The 24,640-nt window shown below is 32.8% G+C and overlaps 1 protein-coding gene across 1 annotated transcript; it reads right to left on the reverse strand.

Moving 5' to 3' along the window:
• Nucleotides 1-432: 432 nt before the first annotated feature.
• On the reverse strand, nucleotides 433-24,640 carry LOC139528769 (uncharacterized). Its single transcript, XM_071324966.1, has 7 exons — nucleotides 24,462-24,640; nucleotides 23,633-23,686; nucleotides 22,005-22,127; nucleotides 9,549-12,260; nucleotides 2,696-2,786; nucleotides 1,262-1,384; nucleotides 433-761 (listed from the first exon to the last, which is right to left on the reverse strand). Exons 1-7 carry the CDS (start codon nucleotides 24,532-24,534, stop codon nucleotides 722-724), a joined length of 3,216 nt encoding a protein of 1,071 aa, XP_071181067.1. The 5' UTR covers nucleotides 24,535-24,640; the 3' UTR covers nucleotides 433-721.

Raw genomic sequence — 24,640 nt, forward strand, 5'->3', positions numbered from 1 at the left:
TATTTAACAATTGTAGATAACCAGACTTTTCCTAAGAAAATAAATAAAAAACTTACTTTCCATGATATGAATAACAGACCTGTAGCTATAACAATGCCTTCAAAAAGGACATGACTGCTACGAAATCCCTTTAAAATGAAAGAACTAAGAGATGAGCACGGTATCGAGCATTGAGGTGTGACAAACTTCGGTTGTGTTCTTTGTTTTATTTTGTTAGATCACAACTTTAGAAAAAACTTATTCAGAAACAGCCGGCTGTTCAAATAGTCAGTGGGAGTTGCAATATGTTTGAAGTTTTTCGTTTTATTTAGTTACTATTTGTTTTGTCTCATGCTAAAGTATCATGACATACAAGCATTCCATAGTCAACTGTTATTTCAAAGTCTTTATATCAAAAGTTGATATAGTTTGGTTGCCTTATATATAATTACTGTCGACATATACACTTCACCTTTGTAGTAAAAAAAAGCTCTAAACAAAAGCTGGATTCATATTCATATGACATATGTATAAAATTGTGCAAGTATCGAATGTCCAGGACTATTACTGTTTTTTGTCTTGAAGCTATATATTTTGTATTCCTCTACTCTTTAATCAAATTAGTTCAGCCTCGTTTTTCTCTTTTGAACTGATCAAGATCCATTTTAACAGAGGAATCTAAACGCACCAAGATGTTATCACATTTGGGAACCAAATCCAGCACCTTGTTCTCGCTGTTGGTTTAAAGCATCGATTCTGATAGTTTCTGTTTAAAACAAAATCTAAAAAAAAATACGTATACACGTAAACTGTGAAAATGAACATCTGAAATAAAATTTAAAATGCTATTTAAACGAATTTTTTTAAATTGAAAAAATCATCAAAGGTATGAGTACAGTATTTATAAGCATGTATATAACATAAGAAGACATTGGATTTTAATGTTCTTAAAGCCTTGCACAATAACCAAATTCTCTCAAAGATAATATCTAAGGTTTATAAATGAATGTATAAAGTTATATTATATCATGACTTAAGGAATACATATAACTTGCTGCACATTGTATGGTCTCTCAGCCAATAAAATATGCCATAAAGTTTCATAACTAGAGTATCTTCGTTATAAATTATCCAATACAAATAACAAGGTGAATTGATTTCATTGATACATTTGTATAACTTTTTGTATACATTTGTATAACTTTTTGTATACATTTGTATAACTTTAAGTATACATTATGTAAGCAACCATTCGCTTAGATTATTAAGTGATTAAACTTACGATGAAGAATTAAAACGTATTGGCATTGAACCATTCTGTGCCCACGATTCACTAGTTCTAATAAGCGGATCAGCTCCTGACCAGTTTATTCCTTTCTCTATTGAACTATGTGTTCCAGTATCGCTGAAAAAAAAATGATATTTAAACAATGTAAAAAACTCGGGCTGATAAAAATTGAGATGACGCGTATTTAAATACTCATTCGTTCACTCACACACCTTCTGCTTCTAATTTTATAGAAACTTGATCTGCTTTATCGATTTTTTATTTACAGTTTTCATATCTAGGCTATCGATTTCAGAACCGACTTTAGTAAAAATACATGTATTACGGAACAAACATACTTAACTAAACACATGTCTCAATGGTAGTCAAAAACAACAACTATAGCACTTTATTTTGAAATACTCTTACTCATATAAATATGTAACACGAGGCAAATTACATAATTATAGGGTTGTCACAGAAAAAAATGTTACCATTATCCTACAATTAAGAGTATAGTTATATTATTTAACTGTTTTTTTAATGAAAAGTGATAAGTTCTTCTTGGTTCTAACATTGTCAAATGAAAGCAGTTCTTTCACACTTCGATATGCATACTTGTAGCAATATAACTATATTTATTGCTTATATTTTAAACAATTTCAAAGTGGCACTCAAACAGATAGTGAAACTCGTTTCTGATTGACGAGGAGCACACATCACAATGGCTTCCATCTCATCTCTATAAATTCAATTCCATCTTACTGTTTTGACTCTAAATTGGCAGCATCGGAAATAATTTATATTTTACGATCTTCGAATGACAGTCTCGTGAAATATTTCTCTACTCCTATCGGTTTTGGAAATGTCATTATACCTTTTTACATCTGTTTATCTTTGCGTTATATTCATTTTATCAAAATCGGATCGAATATTATTTTTATAGTATTTAATACTGCATGTTAAATTGCTTTGAATTATTTGATCTTGGTATACTACTTAGAACTAACAGTCTGCAAGTAGAGATATTGACCTACAAAAACTATAAAAGCCTCCATAGTGATCATGATACAGCTCTAAAAAACAGAAAGCCCATTTTGTCAGGTGGTTGTAAATTTTTTTTAACAGATCGCCAAACTACCAGGCAATAGCAAAGTATGACATAAACCATACACATCAGTGGTTGTCGTTTGTTTATGTGTTACATATTTGTTTTCCGTTCATTTTTTTATATAAATAAGGCCGTTAGTTTTTTCGTTTGAATTGTTTTACATTGTCATATCGGGGCCTTTTATAGCTGACTATGCGGTATGGGCTTTGCTCATTGTTGAAGGCCGTACGGTGACTACAGTTGTTAATGTCTGTGTCAATTTGGTCTCTTGTAAACAGTTGTCCCATTGGCAATCATACCACATCTTCTTTTTTATACATTCATTGTTTAGTACTAACCTCATTCCGATGGATAGCCGGACTAATCCAAACGCCCCAAAAGCAATCACAATAACAACAGGTATAACAATTGCTAGAATCACAAGAGTATCTGTAAAATAAACGAAAAACAATCGGAAAATGCATCAATCAATTAACCATAGTATTATATTGATAAAATTTAAGAAAAGTAATGCTCTTGATCTACTTTTCGAATAGAAACTGTAAAATATTATGATAGCATGTGTACATATTATTCATTAGATCCAATACAATCTGAACGCGTAAAACGCTTGTATATCGTTGGAATATTTTCATTTAATATCTCATTATCATGTATTATATAGCTATGGGTCTCATAGCACTCGACAAGTTTTATGTAGAGATAAAGCTCGAGACTTATTGCAAAGTTATGGTTTTATATTCTAATAAGAAGAACCACGTGTGATTATACTCTGCATGATAAGATTTCAAGATCTCAAGATTTTTTTAACACTCAGACACAGATAACAATTATATACTAGACAACAACAATGCACAGGAACTTAATTAAGAATTATTAAAATATAATGCTTTTTATATCTTTATATATATATTCAAAGTTGACCTAGGATGTTTATTTTTATTATGGGTAACTCAGGTAAAGTTAGTTAATTTTTGACGTATTTCTGTGTGTTTTCACATCCAAAATATTTTCATTAGAAAATCTAGTTCCTTTGAAAATATTAACATCAAGAAATATTATTTCTTTAGATGAGAATTCTAGTGTGAATTTCAGGAACGGATGCTGATTATTTGCTAACTTTAGCAAATCCTTTATTTCCTTCGAATCAACATCATTATTTGTTGTTCTAATGTATCTGATTACTTCGCCCTTGATAAACCCTGCAAACACATGTCTGCTGTGACAGCTTTTACGATCTAGATAAAGGAAGGCATTTGTCGGTTTAAAGTGTGTTTTCACATCCAAAATATTTTCATTAGAAAATCTAGTTCCTTTGAAAATATTAACATCAAGAAATATTATTTCTTTAGATGAGAATTCTAGTGTGCATTTCAGGAATGGATGATGATTATTTGCTAACTTTAGCAAATCCTTTATTTCCTTCGAATCGCCGTGATATATTAATATAATATCATCACGATACCTTCCATAGAAAAATATATTTTTTCTATGTTCAAACTTAGAAAGAATTTCTTTCATAATTTTATACATGAGTATATCACAGATTTCTGGGCTAGGCACGGCTCCTATTGCGGCTCCTATTCTTTGCTTATATAGCTGTCCATTAAAATCAAAAATGTTGTTCTCTAAAATTGATCTGAGGAGATAGATTAAATCATCCGTCGGTGGGCATTTGATTTTGTAATCTGATTTATCAATTTCATCATACGAAATTCTAACTGCCGATAATAATTCATCAATCGGGCAATTAGTGTACATTGATACTACATCAAAACTACACAGCCAGCAATCTGCATTAGGCTTAATTCTTTCCAACTTGTATATTAGATCAGACGTATCCTTTATATACGTGTGTTGTTTTTGTACCATAGGTACTAAAAAATAATCGATATAGCGTCCGATAAATTCTGTGACAGTACAAATCTGAGATATGATTGGCCGACATGGCGGCATTATGTTATCAATGTTAAACCCATATTTATTGATTTTTACTAATTCCGATTCATTTAATCGGTGTATTTTAGGCAAGATATGCATATACCCAGGTCCATAATCAATTTGATTACCATTATTAAGGTAATTAAATGTGGAGTAATCTATAACACCTTTGGTGTACATGCCTTTGACATATGTATTGATATTACATCTAAGTGCTTTTAGGTCAAAGTTTTCCAATTTGGTGTAATGCTGTGTATTTAATTGGCGGTCGCCTTCAAGAAGGTAATTGACCTTATCTAAAATAACAACATTGTTACTTTTATCGGCTTTCTTAATGATTAATGATTCATCATTTAACAGAGAAGAAATGCCGGACCTCTGTGAAAGACTTAGATTGTTTCGAAATTTTCGAATTTGCATTGAAGATAGTTCGTGCTTTGTATTAAACAAGTAAGTTTCAAGGGTGTTGCAGCTTAAAGGTGGCGTATGTCCAGATTTAACTCTGAAGGGATGAATTTCATCCAAGTTACCATGATATAAGTAACGACATCTCATTTTTCTGGCTAATTCATCAAAATCATGTAATAAGTCCTGCTTTGCCCTTTTGACTGACGGTGAAGGAATGAATTTCAAACCTCTGGATAAAACCAAATACTCGTCATCAGTTAATTTTCTATGCGAAAGATTAACAACCTGTTTTCTAGCTTGTGATAGCATAAATTCTAGCTTACTTTGCTGCATTGCAGCTTTGTTTTTCAGCCTTCGTTTGTGTTTATTTCTTTTAGCATATTTCTTATAATGTCTAGCCATATCTGTGATCACAGAGACTAGTATCTGAAAGACTATTATCAATGCAATATCAACAGAACGAAATGTTAGGAGGCGTGGTGTATTTGCCTAAACTGATTTTCATTGGCTCTGTTACTTCTGTAATTATGTTAAGAGTAACACGTACTTCAATACATACCAATTTGATGGAAAATATAAATTCCAAAATTACGTTATAAATAAAAACAATAAATATTATTGTTTTTCTTCACTAGGTATCAAGTGCCAAGCACTAGTTATTTCAAATAAACCAATAAAATATTTATTGTTTATTCCAAATTCTGATCACAAAAAAATGCAAAAATAGCTTTCTATTAATGTGTTCTTATCATCAAATGTTTCGTCGGAAAAATCTATCTTTGTGCTTTATATTTTCAAAGATTTCACATGTGGAATATCCTCAGTGTTTCTCTTTAAAAGTGATGATATATGCATTTTCTTCAGAATCTGTTTTCAACAACAACATGTTAGAAGTACTAATGTTACAGTAATGCCAATTATGTGAATCAAACAGGATTGACCATAGGTGCCGTACTTCCTTTCCCGAAACAATAAATAACTTTTTTGAACTGAGTAAGCGAATTGTTTCAGTGACATTTAACATATGTTAATGTTTGACAGGCTTTTCCGTCATGATGGCATTGCCAAAATTATTTATAGAAACAAGGTTAATTAGTATCGAATTCCAGAAAGATTAGGAACACGGATCACCAACTAAATGATGATACAAGGGAAGGTGCCAGTGGGACACAGTCCCAAATGCAATCTTTGAATAAAAGTGACACCTAACATCCACGTATTCCAACATCAGTCTGAATTCCGATAGCAAAAGATCTTATTCGGAAGACTCCGTATACATACTATAAGTACTTTATTGTAATTAAATTACAAAATATTGATCACATGATGCTAGTATTACTAGACTTTCAATTGCTTTTAATCAATCCGACATTAATATAATGTTTCGGCGGTTTTTGTATTATATGCTAATGATAAATGTATAACATTTATGAAAGGGTTTAAGCATTGTAGGCCCGCCATCATCAGGGATTTACCTATATCAATTTATTTTAATTTTGTCGTTGTCAATAGATCTGCAATATTTTTATGCTTTTTATAAGCTATTATTGGTTTGCTTGAAAATATTTCGTTGCAAACTGCATCCTGTTTTAGTAGGTCCCAATGTTTACTAATGCATTGTTTTAATTTATGAATGCATGGATTAAATTTCGTTGCCAATACTAAAGGAATTTCCTTTGTATTTTGTTTGGCCTTTTTTCTTATTAAATCAGATCTATTACATGATAATGCCTCAGTTATGTACTTTTCGATTTCAATCTCCTTGTATCCTCTCTTTAATAAGTTCGATCTGAACTGTAACAAAATATATTGTAAATCAACATCATTATTTGTTGTTCTAATGTATCTGATTACTTCGCCCTTGATAAACCCTGCAAACACATGTCTGCTGTGACAGCTTTTACGATCTAGATAAAGGAAGGCATTTGTCGGTTTAAAGTGTGTTTTCACATCCAAAATATTTTCATTAGAAAATCTAGTTCCTTTGAAAATATTAACATCAAGAAATATTATTTCTTTAGATGAGAATTCTAGTGTGAATTTCAGGAACGGATGATGATTATTTGCTAACTTTAGAAAATCCTTTATTTCCTTCGAATCGCCGTGATATATTAATATAATATCATCACGATACCTTCCATAGAAAAATATATTTTTTCTATGTTCAAACTTAGAAAGAATTTCTTTCATAATTTTATACATGAGTATATCACAGATTTCCGGGCTAGGCACGGCTCCTATTGCGGCTCCTATTCTTTGCTTATATAGCTGTCCATTAAAATCAAAAATGTTGTTCTCTAAAATTGATCTGAGGAGATAGATTAAATCATCCGTCGGTGGGCATTTGATTTTGTAATCTGATTTATCAATTTCATCATACGAAATTCTAACTGCCGATAATAATTCATCAATCGGGCAATTAGTGTACATTGATACTACATCAAAACTACACAGCCAGCAATCTGCATTAGGCTTAATTCTTTCCAACTTGTATATTAGATCAGACGTATCCTTTATATACGTGTGTTGTTTTTGTACCATAGGTACTAAAAAATAATCGATATAGCGTCCAATAAATTCTGTGACAGTACAAATCTGAGATATTGGATTGATTAAAAGCAATTGAAAGTCTAGTAATACTAGCATCATGTGATCAATATTTTGTAATTTAATTACAATAAAGTACTTATAGTATGTAAACGGAGTTTTCTGAATAAGATTTTTTGCTATCGGAATTCAGATTGATGTTGGAATACGTGGATGTTAGGTGTCACTTTTATTCAAAGGTTAATATATGAAGCAATTCGGACGCATACAATTCTTGTACAGACTTTACTTCCATTGCGAGGATTCTTAAATTCGTTGATAATGCGCAAAATCATTTTTGAAAGTCAGGGATTATCCTGAATAAGAGTTTTGTCGATATTAAAACGAAAGGGGTCAGTAATTTATTAACAACATCCCTGTTGTTCGGTTATGTTTGAAAAAAAAATCATAAAAAATAGCGTTCATTTCCAGGTAAAAAAGCAGAAAGATTGTTTTAAAACGAAATCCATATAAATATTATTTTTTCAAGTTATATACATTGATTTTAAGTGTAATGCAATTGTGTTGATTTTGTATCTAAGGTTAAATTGTTTATATTGATTACAGTTCGGCAGAATCCTTATTTTACATATTTATATGATATTTTAATAAACGTATAAAAAAATTGGATGTTTCGCGGGTAAACTTTGGGTCAGGTCAAATGTGAAGGGGTGTTCCAAAGGAAAATGTCATACGAGTAATGAGACACTTTGGAAGAACACCCCTCCTTCAATAATGTTACGGCTACCATTGGGGTATATGAACAGGAGATATTCCTAGCTCAGGGTCGATTGTCATACGTTTGAAGACGAAGACCTGAAGTACGGTACGGTACGGTTCGAGATCGCTGGCTCGTATACATTAGATAATATTACTAAGTGTAATAAAGAACAGGTTGGTGCCTGTTAGAAAGTGTAATAAAGAACAGAAAGGTGCCTGTTAGAAATACGGACTTGTACGTTTACAAGCTGAACCGTATTGTACCGTATAGGACAAGTGTGAGTCTGTGTGACCACCTTGTAAAGTACATAATTGTACCAACAGAACAAAGACAAGTGTGTAAACTTGTAGTGTACATATTGTACCATGCGGACAAGTTTGTTCCTGACCCAGGACAAATTTGTAAGAGTACAAATTTGTACCAGTGTATCATAGATTTAATAAATAGCTGCGCCATGAGCGCATGATGCGCCCGACGTCTTGTGTGGAAGTTTTATGCAATAATCATAAATAGTTTCTGAGAAAGTTTTAAGCAATAATCATTTATTGTTTTTGAGACACGGCGGAACAGGTGACCCCCCCCCCCCTTTTTTTCTTTTTTTTTTTAAACTAAATATCACTAAAATAAAATTTTGAATCAAACCAAAAAATATACAGATCTTAAGATTATTATAACAAGGAAGTGTGTACAGTTTCGAGCAATAATTATAAATTGTTTTTGAGATACGGCGCGACATGTAAAAAAATCCTCCCCCTTTTTTACAAAATACTCAATAACTCAAAAATGAAATTTTGAATCATCACCAAAAAGTATGCAGATATTAGAATTAATATAACTGAGAAGTGTGTAAAGTTTTAAGCAATAATCAAGAATAGTTTTTGAGATACGGTGCGACATGTGAACCCTCCCCGCCCTGTTTTAGTTACAAAGTGCCGTAACTCAAAAAATTTAAATTTATTTTCACCCAAAGGTAAACAGATAATTTGACCATCATAAGAAACAACTATATTAAGTTTCATGAAATTTAGTTAAGTCGTTCTCAAGTTACGGTGCGACATGTTTACGCCGGACAGACAGACGGACGGACGGACGGACAGACGGACAGACAGACAGACAGACAGACGGACAGACGGACAGACATCGGACATTTGTATAACATAATACGTCCCGTCAAAATTTTGACGGGCGCATAAAAAGAAGAATTAAAGAAGTAGAATTAAAGATTGCAAAGAGCAGTTGTACATATTTTGGTTCATTGACGTTAATGTTTGAAGAAAGATTATTTTTATATATTCTGTAAATAGAACATTTTTGATCCAGTATCAAACTGGTAACGGACTCATTCTAAATAGAAATAGACACACTTACCCTGTGTACACGTTACACAATGATAAAAAAACTTGTAAACAAATACAAATATTCTAATATAAGAATTTAATAGTGAAGAATTTTGTGTACTTTAATCATACCTCAAAAGCGTTATATTATTTTCCTGTGAAATTACATGAAATGGAATATATATTAAGATATTTTACCTTGGTCATTTTTCTCATCTGGACGATCCCCTTCTTTGTTCGTTGTAGTTAATGATGATGATGTTGTATGTGTTAGAAAAGACAATGCTTTTGTCTCTGTTGATTGTGACGCCGCTTTTGTTTCCGCTGTTGATAAGGACCCCGTAGTATCTGAAGATAATGACAGTGTTGCTTCTGTTGTTAATAATACTGTCGTTTTCTCAGAAAGAAAGGACGATGATGGAGATAATGACGATTGGGTTGTGTTTGCAGGCAGTGTTGTCTCTGTTGGTACTGCTGATTGTGTTGTTTCTGTTGGTACTGACGATTGTGTTGTTTCTGTTGGTACTGACGATTGTGTTGTTTCTGTTGATAATGATGATTGTGTTGTTTCTGTTGGTACTGACGTTTGTGTTGTTTCTGTTCGTACCGACGATTGTGTTATTTCTGTTGGTATGGACGATTGTGTTGTTTCTGTTTGTACGGACGATTGTGTTGTTTCTGTTGGTATCGACGTTTGTGTCGTCTCTGTTGGTAAGGACGATTGTGTTGTTTCTGTTTGTACGGACGATTGTGTTGTTTCTGTTGGTAATGACGTTTTTTGTGTTGTTTCTGTTGGTAAGGACGATTGTGTTGTTTCTGTTTGTACGGACGATTGTGTTGTTTTTGTTGGTAATGACGTTTGTGTTGTTTCTGTTGGTAAGGACAATTGTGTTGTTTCTGTTTGTACGGACGATTGTGTTGTTTCTGTTTGTAATGACGATTGTGTTGTTTCTGTTGATTCCGACGTTTGAGTTGTTTTTGTTGGTACTGACGATTGTGTTGTTTCTGTTGATAATGACGATTGTGTTGTTTTTGTTGGAAATGACGATTGTGTTGTTTCTGTTGGTACTGACGATTGTGTTGTTTCTGTTGGGAATGACGATTGTGTTGTTTTTGATGGTACTGACGATTGTGTTGTTTCTGTTGGTACTGATGATTGTGTTGTTTCTGTTGGTAATGACGATTGTGTTGTTTCTGTTGGTAATGACAATTCTGTTGTTTCTGTTGGTAATGACGATTGTGTTGTTTCTGTTGTTAATGACGATTGTGTTGTTTCTGTTGGTAATGACGATTGTGTTGTGTCTGTTGGTACTGATGGTTGTGTTGTTTCTGTTGGTAATGACGATTGTGTTGTCTCTGATGGTACTGACGATTGTGTTGTTTCTGTTGGTAATGACGATTGTGTTGTTTCTGTTGGAACTGACGATTGTGTTGTTTCTGTTGGTAATGACGTTTGAGTTTGGGTTGTTACCGACGATTGTGTTGTTTCTGTTGTTACTGACGATTTTGTTGTTTCTATTGGTACTGATGATTGTGTTGTTTCTGTTGGTAATGACGATTGTGTTGTTTCTGTTGGTAATGACGATTGTGTTGTCTCTGTTGGGACTGGCGATTGTGTTGTTTCTGTTGGTAATGATGATTGTGTTGTTTCTGTTGGTAATGACGATTGTGTTGTTTCTGTTGGTAATGACGATTGTGTTGTTTCTGTTGGTAATGACGATTGTGTTGTCTCTGTTGGTACTGATGATTGTGTTGTTTCTGTTGGTAATGACGATTGTGTTGTTTCTGTTGGTAATGACGATTGTGTTGTCTCTGTTGGTACTGGCGATTGTGTTGTTTCTGTTGGTACTGATGATTGTGTTGTTGCTGTTGGTAATGACGATAGTGTTGTTTCTGTTGGTAATGACGATTGTGTTGTTTCTGTTGGTAATGACGATTGTGTTGTTTCTGTTGGTAATGACGATTGTGTTGTCTCTGTTGGTACTGACGATTGTGTTGTTTCTGTTGGTAATGACGATTGTGTTGTTTCTGTTGGAACTGACGATTGTGTTGTTTCTGTTGGTAATGACGATTGTGTTGTTTCTGTTGTTATCGACGATTGTGTTGTTTCTGTTGGTACTGACGATTGTGTCGTTTCTGTTGGTACTGACGATTGTGTTGTTTCTGTTGGTACTGACGATTGTGTTGTCTCTGTTGGTACTGACGATTGTTTTGTTTCTGTTGGTACTGACGATTGTGTTGTCTCTGTTGGTACTGACGATTGTTTTGTTTCTGTTTGTACTGACGATTGTGTTGTTTCTGTTGGTACTGACGATTGTGTTGTCTCTGTTGGTACTAACGTTTTTGTTGTCTCTGTTGGTACTGACGATTGTTTTGTTTCTGTTGGTACTGACGATTGTGTTGTCTCTGTTGGTACTGACGATTGTTTTGTTTCTGTTGGTACTGACGATTGTGTTGTTTCTGTTGGTACTGACGATTGTGTTGTCTCTGTTGGTACTAACGTTTTTGTTGTCTCTGTTGGTACTGACAATTGTGTCGTTTCTGTTGGTAGTGACAATTGTGTTGTTTCTGTTGGTAATGACGATTGTGTTGTTTCTGTTGGTAATGACGACTGTGTTGTTTCTGTTGGTAATGACGATTGTGTTGTTTCTGTTGGTAATGACGACTGTGTTGTTTCTGTTGGTAATGACGATTGTGTTGTTTCTGTTGGTAATAACGACTGAATAGTTGAGCTAGAAGACAAGTTTATTAACACCGAAGTAGTGTCTAACTCCGTTGTTCCTTCACCACACGAACTCTCATCAGAACCGTCTACACACTCTGTACGTCCATTACATCTGGCATCACTTGACACACATTGACTATTGTCACATTTGTGTAAACCCTCTGGGCAAGGTATATCTCCATTACCTGGAAAGTAAGTTTTTTTCTTAGATCAATTGTTGTAAATATGACTTAATTTTATCGGTTTTAAATATTATATAAACTCAAATATATAAACCTGTATCGAGTATAACTCATGATCTGTATGTAATTAATCGGCAATTCAGAAAATTAAAAGGAATTTCCAGGAAAGTCAGTAATAAAAATTACTATTATTTTTGTTAACAAACACATTGATAACTATTTACATAGGGAAAAACTTATTCATACTTATCAGCCAGGAACATCATAACACTGTATACGATTGTATTAAAATAAAAATAATGTCTTTATTTTATGTGTTAAAGCACTTTTAAAAGGTGTATTATCGGTATATATTTCCGCATATAGATTTTTTTTTTTATATTTTGCAAAAATGAAAATTTTATAAATGCTCTTTTTAAAAATATGATAAAAAGTATGGGTCACCATGCAGTTTTGCAAGCTAAAAGTCGTCCAAATTTGATCTCTCAATCTTCTTTACATTATGCAGACATTTAGTTAATATGTAGATACAAACATGCTTAAAAGGAATTTGAGAGGACTTTCTGTCTTCTGTGTTTACGGAGGGTCTAAAATGCCAATTGGATATTTAAAATTTAAAATCAAAAGCCTTCCGTAGATATATTGAAGATGACATTATTCTGAGAAATCCTTTTGATACAACCTTGAAACATACACAGCGTCAATGATTTCCTTAAACTGAATAGACATTGAAAGACCAGGGATCTCATCGTCATTTAAGCGGTCTGCCGTAGGTTTTCACTATACATTTTGAATATCCAACTGGCACTTTGGGCCCTCCGTAAACATAGAAGATAGAAAGTTTACCTTAATTCCTTTTAGTCGCGTTTGTATCTACATATTAACTAAATATCAGCATAATATTAGGGCGATTGGGAGATCATGGAGGTCTGCCTATTACCCTGTGCCCTGAAATTTTGACAATTTTATGCCAAAAGTGAAAAATATAAGCCCTGCGTAGATATCGAAGATGACATTATTTTTGAGAAATTCTTTTGATTCAACCTTTATATATACAGATTCTATGATTTCCTTGAATTTTATGGACATTGAAAAACCATGGAATCTCACCGTCATTTAAACGGTCTCCGGTAGGTTTTCACTGTTAATTTTGTATATCCAACTGGCACTCTGGGCTCTCCGTAAACATAGAGGACGGAAAGTCTACCCCAATTCATTAAGTCGCGTTTGTATCTACATATCAACTAACTGTCTGCAGTATATAGGAGATTGAGTGATCAGGGGGGTCTCACCATTACCCCGTGACCTTTGTCCTGAAATTTTGACATGTTTTATCTGAAAAGTGACATTCTAAGCCCTCCTTAGATATCGATGATGACCTTATTCTTGGGAATTCGTTTTGATACAACCTTTATATATACAAAGTCTATGATTTTTTTTGGGCTCTCCATAAATATTAATATTTATATTTCTAAATGTTTCTAGAGTGAACGTTTTTTTTTTTTGTTTGCAGAATATTGTATACGGTATATAGTATATATTAAATGACCCATTTCATTTTATTGATAAAAATTTATATTACATAAAGACACATACGCAACTGACATAAGGGTTTATGTTATGATTTTAATGTTATCAATTTTTTTTTATGACTTTCACCTACATTTGAATATCGAACCGACTGCTAGCAGTTCGGGACAATTTTTGCATTTGTTATTCGAATAAGTAGAAGTCTCAACGATTGCAGCGGGATTGCTACAATTTATCAACATATAATTTTTATATTGAGACACTTGCTAGGAAACCCAGGCACAGTAGTAGGTAAAGAATAAAGCTCTATTATTTAATTATATGTGTACGTACAATGGCATCGCTTTGCTCCACACGTTTGTGATTCAATTTCCATAACTATTTAAAGTACAATTGTTTATCACTATGCAATATATTTGACTTAATAGTCCCCCTTTGTAGACTCTACTAAAGAAATTGCTCATTTATTCCTTCGTCTTTCAGGGAACGGAATTTGTTGAATAATTATACATACGAAGACTGCACATAGACAGTTCATGTATGGTCTGCGGATATATTTTTAACACACGATGTTCAGCCTCATTTATAAAAAATGACCTATTTGATTCGGATATAATACAGAGTCCTACTTCTGTCCTGCTATATATTGCACAATACATGGCCACACGTTTATGTTTCAATTATCGTCCACACATTTGGTTGAAGATTCTTGCAGCTTTAAAAAAATTGTATTTCACTTAACTGTAATAATGCTAACAATGCGTTAACCCTGTATGGTAAGAACACTATTTTTTGTCGACAAATCAAAGCTTTGAAAAACCCTCAACAACGAAAAGCTCCAAAAAAGTTTTCAATTTTGGAGACATTTCTAAAACACAAGCCCAGCTTCTTTAACTCGTTTATGACACACCTATTTTTACTTGCAATGAGTAACACTACATGTGCTTCTTTTGATGTTTGATGTTTGTTGTTTGTTTTTCTTTAGGCTGTTGATATTGCCTAGCTGCTGGTATTGGCTCTTTTTGTCGTTTTCTTAATATTTTTAATTTTATAAACGTGTGCTGTCAAATATTTTTTTTTAATATCTTTTTTTTAACAACATATTAATTAAATATTTATTTCAAATATTGGCTTGTTACAATATGGTTCAGGAGTCCAAGCTCCTCCTGATGTTCCCTGTTACAATCCACTAATCAATCAGGGTAGTGAATAGTTGTAAAATGCATATAACATTTGTATAACAAATATATATTAAATAATATCACTTAGTATGACTATTTATATGTTTTCTAATAGTTGCTTAAAAATTACTTTTAATTTTCAAACATTCTCTTCTATTGACCTCATTGAGAAAACATTGAGAAAACATTGACATTTTTGGTCTTTTGATCAGATATGGTATAAGCTTTGTAAATTGAAAAACCAACAATTGTTAAAAAAAGTTAAAGTCAAAATATTCTTCGTCAGAAGTTTTATATCCAAATACCAAGTGTCTTAGTTTTATCTTAAACATTATTTTACTGTTCTTTAAAACTTCATTTATTTGATTCCAAAAAAGTTTTAAATACGGACACAGCGGCGTTTTGCATTTGCGCCGATCTGTATTTCATTTGCGCCGATTTTTTTTTTTCATTTGCGCCAATTTTTTTTTTCATTTGCGCCGATTTTTTTTTTCCTTTGCGCCGATTTTTTTACAGGTAAATTACAGGTGAAAAGATATAAGAAGATGTGGTATGAGTGCCAATGAGACAACTCTCTATCCCAGTCATGTTATAGTTGTTTATTCTTTAGTTTTCTATGTTGTGTTATGTGTACTATACTGTTTGTCTGTTTTTCCTTTTCATTTTTAGCCATGGCGTTGACAGTTTATTGTCAATTTATGAGTTTGACTGTCACTCTGGAATCTTTCGTCCCTCTTTCATTTACCATTCATCAACCTCTTCCGTAAGCCAGTTATACAAATGTTATGAATTGTCAATCATAACATGTATATAACTGTTGTCCTCTGCTCACTACGCAGCGGCGTTTTGCATTTGCGCCGATCTGCATTTCATTTGCGCCGATTTTGATTTTCATGTGCGCCGATTTTTTTTTCATTTGCGCCGATTTTTTTACAGGTAAATTACAGGTGAAAAGATATAAGAAGATGTAGTATGAGTGCCAGTGAGACAACTCTCTATCCCAGTCATGTTATAGTTGTTTATTTTTTAGTTTTCTATGTTGTGTTATGTGTACTATACTGTTTGTCTGTTTTTCCTTTTCATTTTTAGCCATGGCGTTGTCAGTTTATTGTCAATTTATGAGTTTGACTGTCCCTTTGGAATCTTTCGTCCCTCTTTCATTTACCATTTATCAACCTCTTCCGTAAGCCAGTTCTACAAATGTTATGAATTGTCAATCATAACATGTATATAACTGTTGTCCTCTGCTCACTACGGGGAGATTGAAGTAGGGTTTCGAGCAAGATAAATCGATATAAAAGCTATATATTTACATACTTTAAAATCAAGAAGTTAAAACCTATTAAAGATAAAAGCACTCTGTTAATGCTAAAATGAAGGATTCAAATCCATTAAAACGGAATACATTCAAATCTTAAATCTGTTCTTGTCGAGTTTGTATAGGCAACACATCTGATATATTCCTATAATTGTCGCTAACGGGGTCCATCTTTTCTCTGTCTGGCTTACGTACTGATGCGAGCATTTCTAGAGTTCGCATTTTAACATACGGTACGGCCTGGATTTTCTTGATAAAATCTGTAGAAACATAAAAGTTGGGGTGCAGCTGCTCAGAAATGAGGTGGATAGCGTTACAGAGTGCATATATATGTACTTAGTCTGTAGGCTAAGAATGTAAGACATTTGTCATCAGAAGGAGCGTCAGACATATTGTCAAACGTGAAGCAGTCATTGATTTCATTTGGGGGAAGGAATGCTAACCCTAAAAAATGGGATAGCCATTTACCAATGATGCTTAATTTGTCTTTATACTCTGTGCTCAGCCCATGTAAAAGTGTTAACTTACCTGTAACTTACCTGTAAAACCAATTAGGAGAAAAAAATTAAATCGGCGCTAATGAAAAAATGAAATCGGCGCAAATGAAGGAATGAAAATTTTCAAAATCGGCGCAAATGTCATACGCCCGGACACAGCATAAAGAAGTGATCATAATCCTCTTCTTGTGTACAAAAATTACAAGAATTATTGTTTACAATTTTCCACCTACATAAAAGTTTCTTTGTAGGTAGAATATGTTGTAGTAATTTCCATCTAAAAAATTTAAGTTTATTTTCTTTTAAATATCTGAATAAAAAATTATTTAAATTGGTTTGATATAACACATCATCTATATTAAATATACGCATCCATTTTTGGGGTCCAATAGCTGGTTCAAATTTTTTTATTTATCAGAGACTTATATAGAAGTTTATTTGATAGTGGTTCTAATTTTATAGGTAAACCTTCCAATATAAATTGGTTTCTTTTTATATTAATAATACTTTTTACAGAGTTTTCCGATTTTGAAATTGCTGACCAATCTTTTGGTATTGATTTCTTTACTAAAATAATTTCAGCTATCCAGTTTGATTTATTTTTTAGTTTATTTAAAACGATGTCTTGAGAAATACAGCCTTTTTCATCTATGATATCATTTACACAAATAAGATCGCTTTTGATCCAATATTTTTAAAAATATAGCTTTATTTTCAAATTTAATAAATTTATTGTTCCATAATATTTGTTTTCTTATATCTGTAAATGTTTCTGTTTTTTTTTGTTAGACCTCCACCAGTTAATTTCCAACATTTAATGTTATCTTTATAAAAAAATCTGTGATGTGTTCAACGCTTTCGTCTGGCTTATCCCCACTGTTTGTTTAAAACACTAACCAATTTGACCCAAAATATAAAAAATAGTGCTGAGGTATAATTTTCCCAACCTCCTTCACTATCATTTACTAATCTTTTCACCCAAATAGCTTTTAAAGCAGCGAAATAACTCCTTATATGTATCATATCCAACCCCCCTTTTTCGTATGGACCAATAATTGAATTTATTTTAATTTTATTTGGTTTATTATTCCAAACAGATTTAAAACAACTATTTTCTATTTCTTTTAAATACTAAATATTTCTCTGGAATAATGCATGCAGATCGTACAAAAGTAAAAATGAGCACAATTAGTGTTTTGATTATCAAAATTTTTCCCAAAATAGTAAGATTTGTTTTTTGCCAAGAACGTTACATTTGTACGCTGTGAGTATGTAAGTGTTTGATCTTTATATCCACTATTAAGAATATTAACTACTATGAAGTTCAACTTTAATTTATTCCAAAATTTTCTATAAAATTCAAATGTTAAAACTTCTAATCCAGGAGATTTATTAAGTTTCATTTTATAAATAGCATCTGAGCATTCTTCTACTGTAATATCCCCATCGCAGAGTGATTTATCATTTTCATCCATTTCATTCTCTAGTCTTGTCTCAAATATATATTTATCACTAGATGTTTTATCAGGCTGTGCGTCGAGTATAACTTTTTATAGTACTCTTTAATATTACATTATTAGTCCGGTGGCTACAAACATATTTCAGACGAATTGTGCACATCCTGCTACAAGCATGAAATTTGGCATAGACCTTCCTCAACTATTACTCTTTGATTTCAGATAGGGAGGCATTTAAAAAAAAATGTCTCACTTCCGGTAAAATTCAAAATGGCGGACATCATACTTAAATCAGCCCAATATCGAAGACATAATGTGAATAGGTGTTATTATCATGCTACTATCATAATATTTAGTACAAACCTTTGTTTTTTTTACTACTTTTGGATATATTATATAGATTAGATGTCTTTAAAACACCTACTTCCCGTAAAATCCAACATGGCGGACATTGTACTAAAATAAGCTTATTTTTTAGGGAGGGTAATTAAAGTGTGTTTTAACGTATTGCTACTATCATTACATTGTGCAGAAACCTTTCTTTGGTGCTTCTCATTGATAATATGTGTTAGACGTATATTTTAAAAACCCTTATTTTCGGTAATATCCAAAAATGGCGGATAAAGAACTATCAATTTATCATTCAAATATTCAACTTTTTTCAACATGTAAAGAAAATGTTGTTTTTTGTGCTGGTCATTAAACTTGTTGCTTTAAGTTATCTCCCAAACCACTAATTTTATTTTGTTGTAAGTGTTTAAATACAAAGTTGACACTTCCGGTGAAAAATATGGCGTAAATTGCAAAGGTAAGTCCTCAATCCATATCTTCGATATACAGTTTTGGATAGATTTATTAAAACAAAATAAAATCACTAAATTACTAAAACAATTTTAAAATTTATACTAAAAAATACATGTTTATTCACGGTCACCACCCCATGCACACAAGGCAATGCACGGGGGACCCGATTTTTCCCATAAACAACTCCCGAGACATCCTTTCTTACATCCACAATATACAAACATTTAACAAAATGAAGAGAACTCAGAAGAGTTTTTTTTAAAAGGAATCCTCTTTGTCCCTTCACAATCCATTAGCGCCTAGACTGGGTAGCATTAGAGCCAATCCAAAGCTCGCCCCCCTAAACACCCGCCTAAGTTTATTGCATGTTTTACATGCTGGAAAAGACTAGACCAAGACCAAGTTGAGGGAACAGCCTCAATTAGCCTTCCCCTTTGTGTAAACAGTTATGATCGTGCTTTATGTTAAAGTCACATCTTCAAATGCCATCACACGCAGTCTTTTTTCCTTTTCAAGCAAACATAGAACCGTATCACAACCGGTAAAGGCATGGATCATAATAAGTGTGTGTGATCACTCATTGCCTAGTGCATATGAAAGGTCATTGATCGATATTAATTAATTAAAGTTTTTTGCCTTCTTAAACACAATCCATAGTTTGTCTACCTCTATGTCACGGAATAGCGAAACAGTAATGACATTATCATCAGTAACGTTCGTTCGAATTATGACTCGTTTAAGTTTGTGTTTGACTGCATATTCAAATGCACTAGGCATTTAGAGTTTACATATTTGCTGGAAAAGGAACTGCGTTGGTGACATGGATGAAGATGTGACTGTAACATTTAGAATGATGATTGACCAGCCAACATCACCAGATATGGATTTGAAAATATCATTGATAAAACGATACGTGGTTTTGTTGTTAGATCGAAAAAAAAAACTTATCAGATGGGGTTAACATAGCAAGAAAACATGTGTTTTTGGAAGAGGAAAGACTTATTGAGGCTATTCCTACGACTCGGTCTTGTATTTTTCAGCATGTAAAGCGTGCAATATACCATGGCGTTGGTGAATGAGTAAAAATATTGTAATTGGTTCAAATGCTAACTAGTCCAGACGCTTATGAATGGCGAAGGCACAAATATGATCCATGGGAACCCTTTTAAACAACTCTTTGTGAGGCCTCTTCATCTTATTGTACATTATGGATGTAAGAAACAATGCCACAGTCTTTGTAGATGTGGAAAATCAGCTCTCCGATTGTGAATAAACATGTATTTGCGACCAAAAGAGTATGCTGATTGGTTATTATGTCCTTACCTTAATAAAATACCTTAAAACTGTAACACAAGTGGATGAAGTGATAGCTGCATATGGTAGTTGTAGCAACGAAAGCTCAGTATATTCAATCTTATCCACAACATGACGTATTTCAAGTTTAGCACTAAGTTCACATTCAGAGGCAGGGCAGACACTAAAATCATTGTGCATGTGTCTTGTGAAATGAAACACGAGTCATGATTCGAAAAGTCGTTACTGATGATGTTGTCATTACTGTTTGGCTATTCCGTGACATAGGGCTAGACGAACTATGGATTGTGTTTTGGAAGGCAAAACACTTTGGATTAATATCTATCAATGGCGTTTCAAATGCACTAGGCAATGAGTTATCACACATACTTAGTGTGATCCATGCCTTTACCGGTTGTGATACGGTTCTCTGTTTGTTTGAAAAGGAAGAAAAGACTGCCTGGGAGACATTGATGGCATTTGAAGATGTAACTTTAACATGAAGAATGGTGATTGGTCAGCCTAAATCACCGGGGTTTTACTGTAAGATTGCACAAACTTATTAGATGGGTCTAACATGGTTAATAAAGCAAGAAAATAACTATTTGCCCAAAGGGGAAGGCTAAGTGAGGCTGTTCCCTTAACTTGGTCTCGTCTTGTCCAGCATGTGAAACGTGCAATAAACTCAGGCGGGTGTTAAGAGGGACGAGCTTGGGATTGGCTCTTATACTACCCAGTCTAGGCGCTAATGGTTGGCAAAGGGACAAAGAGGATCCCTTTTAAAAAACTATTTCTAAGGTCTCTTAAATCCAAAAGTTTAATGACCATCACAAAAACAACATTTTCTTTACATGTTGAAAAAGTTGAATACTTGAATAATAAATTAATATTACTATCTCCGCCATTTTTGAATATTACTTTAAAGATATACGTCTTATATATTGTATCAATGAGATGCACTAAAGAAAGGTTCCTGCACAATGTAATGATAGTAGCAATACGTTAAAACACTCTTTTATTACCCTCCCTAAAAAATAAACTTATTTTAGTACTATGTCCACCATGTCGGATTTTACCGGAAGTAGGGGTTTTAAAGACATCTTATCTATATAATATATCCAAAAGTAGTTAAAAACAAAGGTTTGTACTAAATATTATGATAGTAGCATGATAATAACACCTATTCACATACTAGTCTTCGATATTGGGCTGATTTAAGTATGATGTCCGCCATTTTGAATTTTACCGTAAGTAAGACATTTTTTTCAAATGCCTCCCTATCTGAAATCAAAGAGTAATAGTTGAGGAAGGTCTATGCCAAATTTCATGCTTGAAGCAGGATGTGCACAATTTTTCACAAAGCCGCCGTACTATATATATCACTTTGATCCGTTAAAATCTCATCATTTTCCCCCTTTGCCGTCAAATATTAGGACACACAAGATCGACTTGCCCTTCAGTAGAAAGATTTGAAAAGAGTTTTTTTGATTGGGTGAACAGTTAGTGCACATCCCTTGTTCAAAGATGACACCAGACGAAATTATATTGAGCCGACTTTAGTTTGTGTTCCTTATATTTTTTATATTTTCTCCGTCTGACAATATGGTAACGAGAGTTTCATCATTTGGATATTCATATTTTAAATACAACTTGAAAATATTACTTACAACCGGTTTCATCAGAAAAATCATCTATGTGTGGGCAATCCTTGTCATTGTTACATCTTAACTCTATGTCTATACATTTTCCGCCTATGATGCATTGATGCTGAATTGTAGAACACGACGGTCCTACAAGAATTTAAAAAAAAATCTAGAAAAGACAAACATGATAATGATAGAGATGAATTTCGCTTTCACATATGTAAAAGTTATACACCATTGTCTAAGTTACTTTTTAAATAATTTCATTTATCATATGTTTAGTAGTAAATACAGTAGTTTTGCATATGTGATAAATAGCCTGCTGCTTAACCCATATCGCGCAACTTTGATGCGCACCCTTTATCACATACCCTTTATTACACCCATACCCTTTATCGCATACCCTTTATCACACCCCTACTTTTTTTTTTTTTTTTTTTTACATAAAGTCAGTTTTTGGGTTTTTTTTATTAAGAAAAATTTTCCTCAAAATAGGTAAATTTTTTTAATGACGTCATTGTTTGGTATGTGACGTCACGAACGTCGAGTTTTCATATTGTATGTGACGTCACGAACGTCAAGTTTTCATATTTTTTGGCACACTAAATGCAACTATGAAAAATACAAAACACACAAATTAATACAATAATAAACAAAATATTTTTAAAACAACAGCACACAAATTGTAAGGTAACCCAGGTGCTTCGGATAAGTAATTGAGCAGTTCTTTTAAGGCCTTTGAAACAAGACAAAAGTAGAACTGAAGGTAACCCAGTGCTATGGATTAGAAAACAGTTCATATAATATAATACTCTTCTGTTGAAATATAAGATAAAGTGTATAATACATTGCAAAATCCGTATCACATGCCGTATCACTCTCGACCAATATCATCCCTCGGGCCTAAAGGCCCTTGGGCTGATATTGATGTCTCGGGATGATACGACATATGATACGGATTTTGCCATGTATTATTCTCTATATAATACAAAACTGTATCGATAGTTACGATAAAGAAACAAAGGACACACCAACAACAAATGAAATTTTATGTGAAGGTCATTTAAGGTCTGTAGTAATATATAATGTGTAGTTGAGAAGATGTAGATATATGTACATTTCTAGGTCTTAATCGTAATTACGTGAAACTTGAAATATGCTAGCTATTATTCCAGATATCACACAATAGTGCACGGAATCAAAAAGGAAAATGATAATTATAGTTACGATACACATAAAGAGAAAGGATTCACGAAAAAAAATAGGAATCCTCTCCAGATATATAATTACAATATAATATCATTAGTTTAGTTTAAACATCTTTATTTATAGTGGATTGGGAAACAAGTTTTTCAACTTATATTAATCCCTTTTCACTTTGATGAATGGATGCGAGTGCTGCCTTGTAGCGGCATTAGCCTGCTCTTTTTCGAAATCTACAAGGGTGTCTTTTACGTACAAGAAATATGACTCTCTCTTAACACGGGTCAGTCATTTATCGTCCCCTTCCGACGGACTATCATCGTTTCCTCAAGACAATACTCGCAAATGGAGTCAAGGGAGAGCCGAAAATTGAGGTCCTGAAATTTTCATCCTAAACGGGAATTGAACCAATCGATTAAATATCATTATAACATTACTAAAATGCTTACCTGTTGTCCCTGCAGGCAATGAAGAGGTTGTGGTTTCCGTAGTCAATGAAGACACTATTAATATGAAAGAAAATTAAGACGAAGTAAAAGAAAACGACATTTAAAAATCAATTGACATCGAAGTAATGTCAAGTCCTGTAGTATATAAATAAACGAAACAAAAATACCAAATCATGTATTGTCATGTGTAAGCTTGTTGGCGGTTAATAGATTTCCCACTAAGAAAAAAACCAGTCATAATACTATACCTTATTAGTTTTTACTGTGAAATATACAGTACCTAAACATTGAAATAAAAACCAAATTGCCTTTCCACTAGATATTGTTTTAAATATATAGCAGTAAAGATGTATGTAACAAACTACAAGCTATATGGATGTTTGTGTTTGCTAAAACAAGACACAAAAGGTAGTACAGGAATACTATACAGAATATTTAGTCAGTGCATGTTTATTGTGAAACAAAATGAGCAGTAACAAAAAGAGAAAAATCTCACATATAACAAAATATCTGTCATCTTCATATTATAAGTAAAACCGTCTCGATGGTTTAGTAATACTAGTAACGTATTCATCCCTTTGATCCTGAATTATCAAAATTGCTTTTTTCCGCCAATGATATTTTTCCAGTTGTTTCATTTTGCAGCTTCAATATCTTTTAAACTGATCTTAAGTGTTAGTACATTGTATACTGTAAGCTTGTCAAAAATAGTCTTTTGCTAAAGATTCAGTTTCAAATATTGGATTCATATGAGTCAATGTGGTCTTTCACTAAGAATGAGAGCAAACTAATAAAAATTAAAAAAAAACGTTATAAGAAACTAAATTACCTTTTGCACATTTTGTGATGAAAATCATGAGAAGAATTTTTACCGGGGTTATAGCTGTACATTTAGTGTGCATCTTTTCTCATTGTAATTGCTGTTAAAAAAAGACATGTGAATATACTTGATACATTAAATATATGACTTTGCTTTGATCTATTAAAAGCACTTATGCGAAAAAAATA

The sequence above is a fragment of the Mytilus edulis genome, chromosome 6 (genome assembly GCF_963676685.1).
Source record: "Mytilus edulis chromosome 6, xbMytEdul2.2, whole genome shotgun sequence".
Lineage (NCBI taxonomy): Eukaryota > Metazoa > Mollusca > Bivalvia > Mytilida > Mytilidae > Mytilus > Mytilus edulis.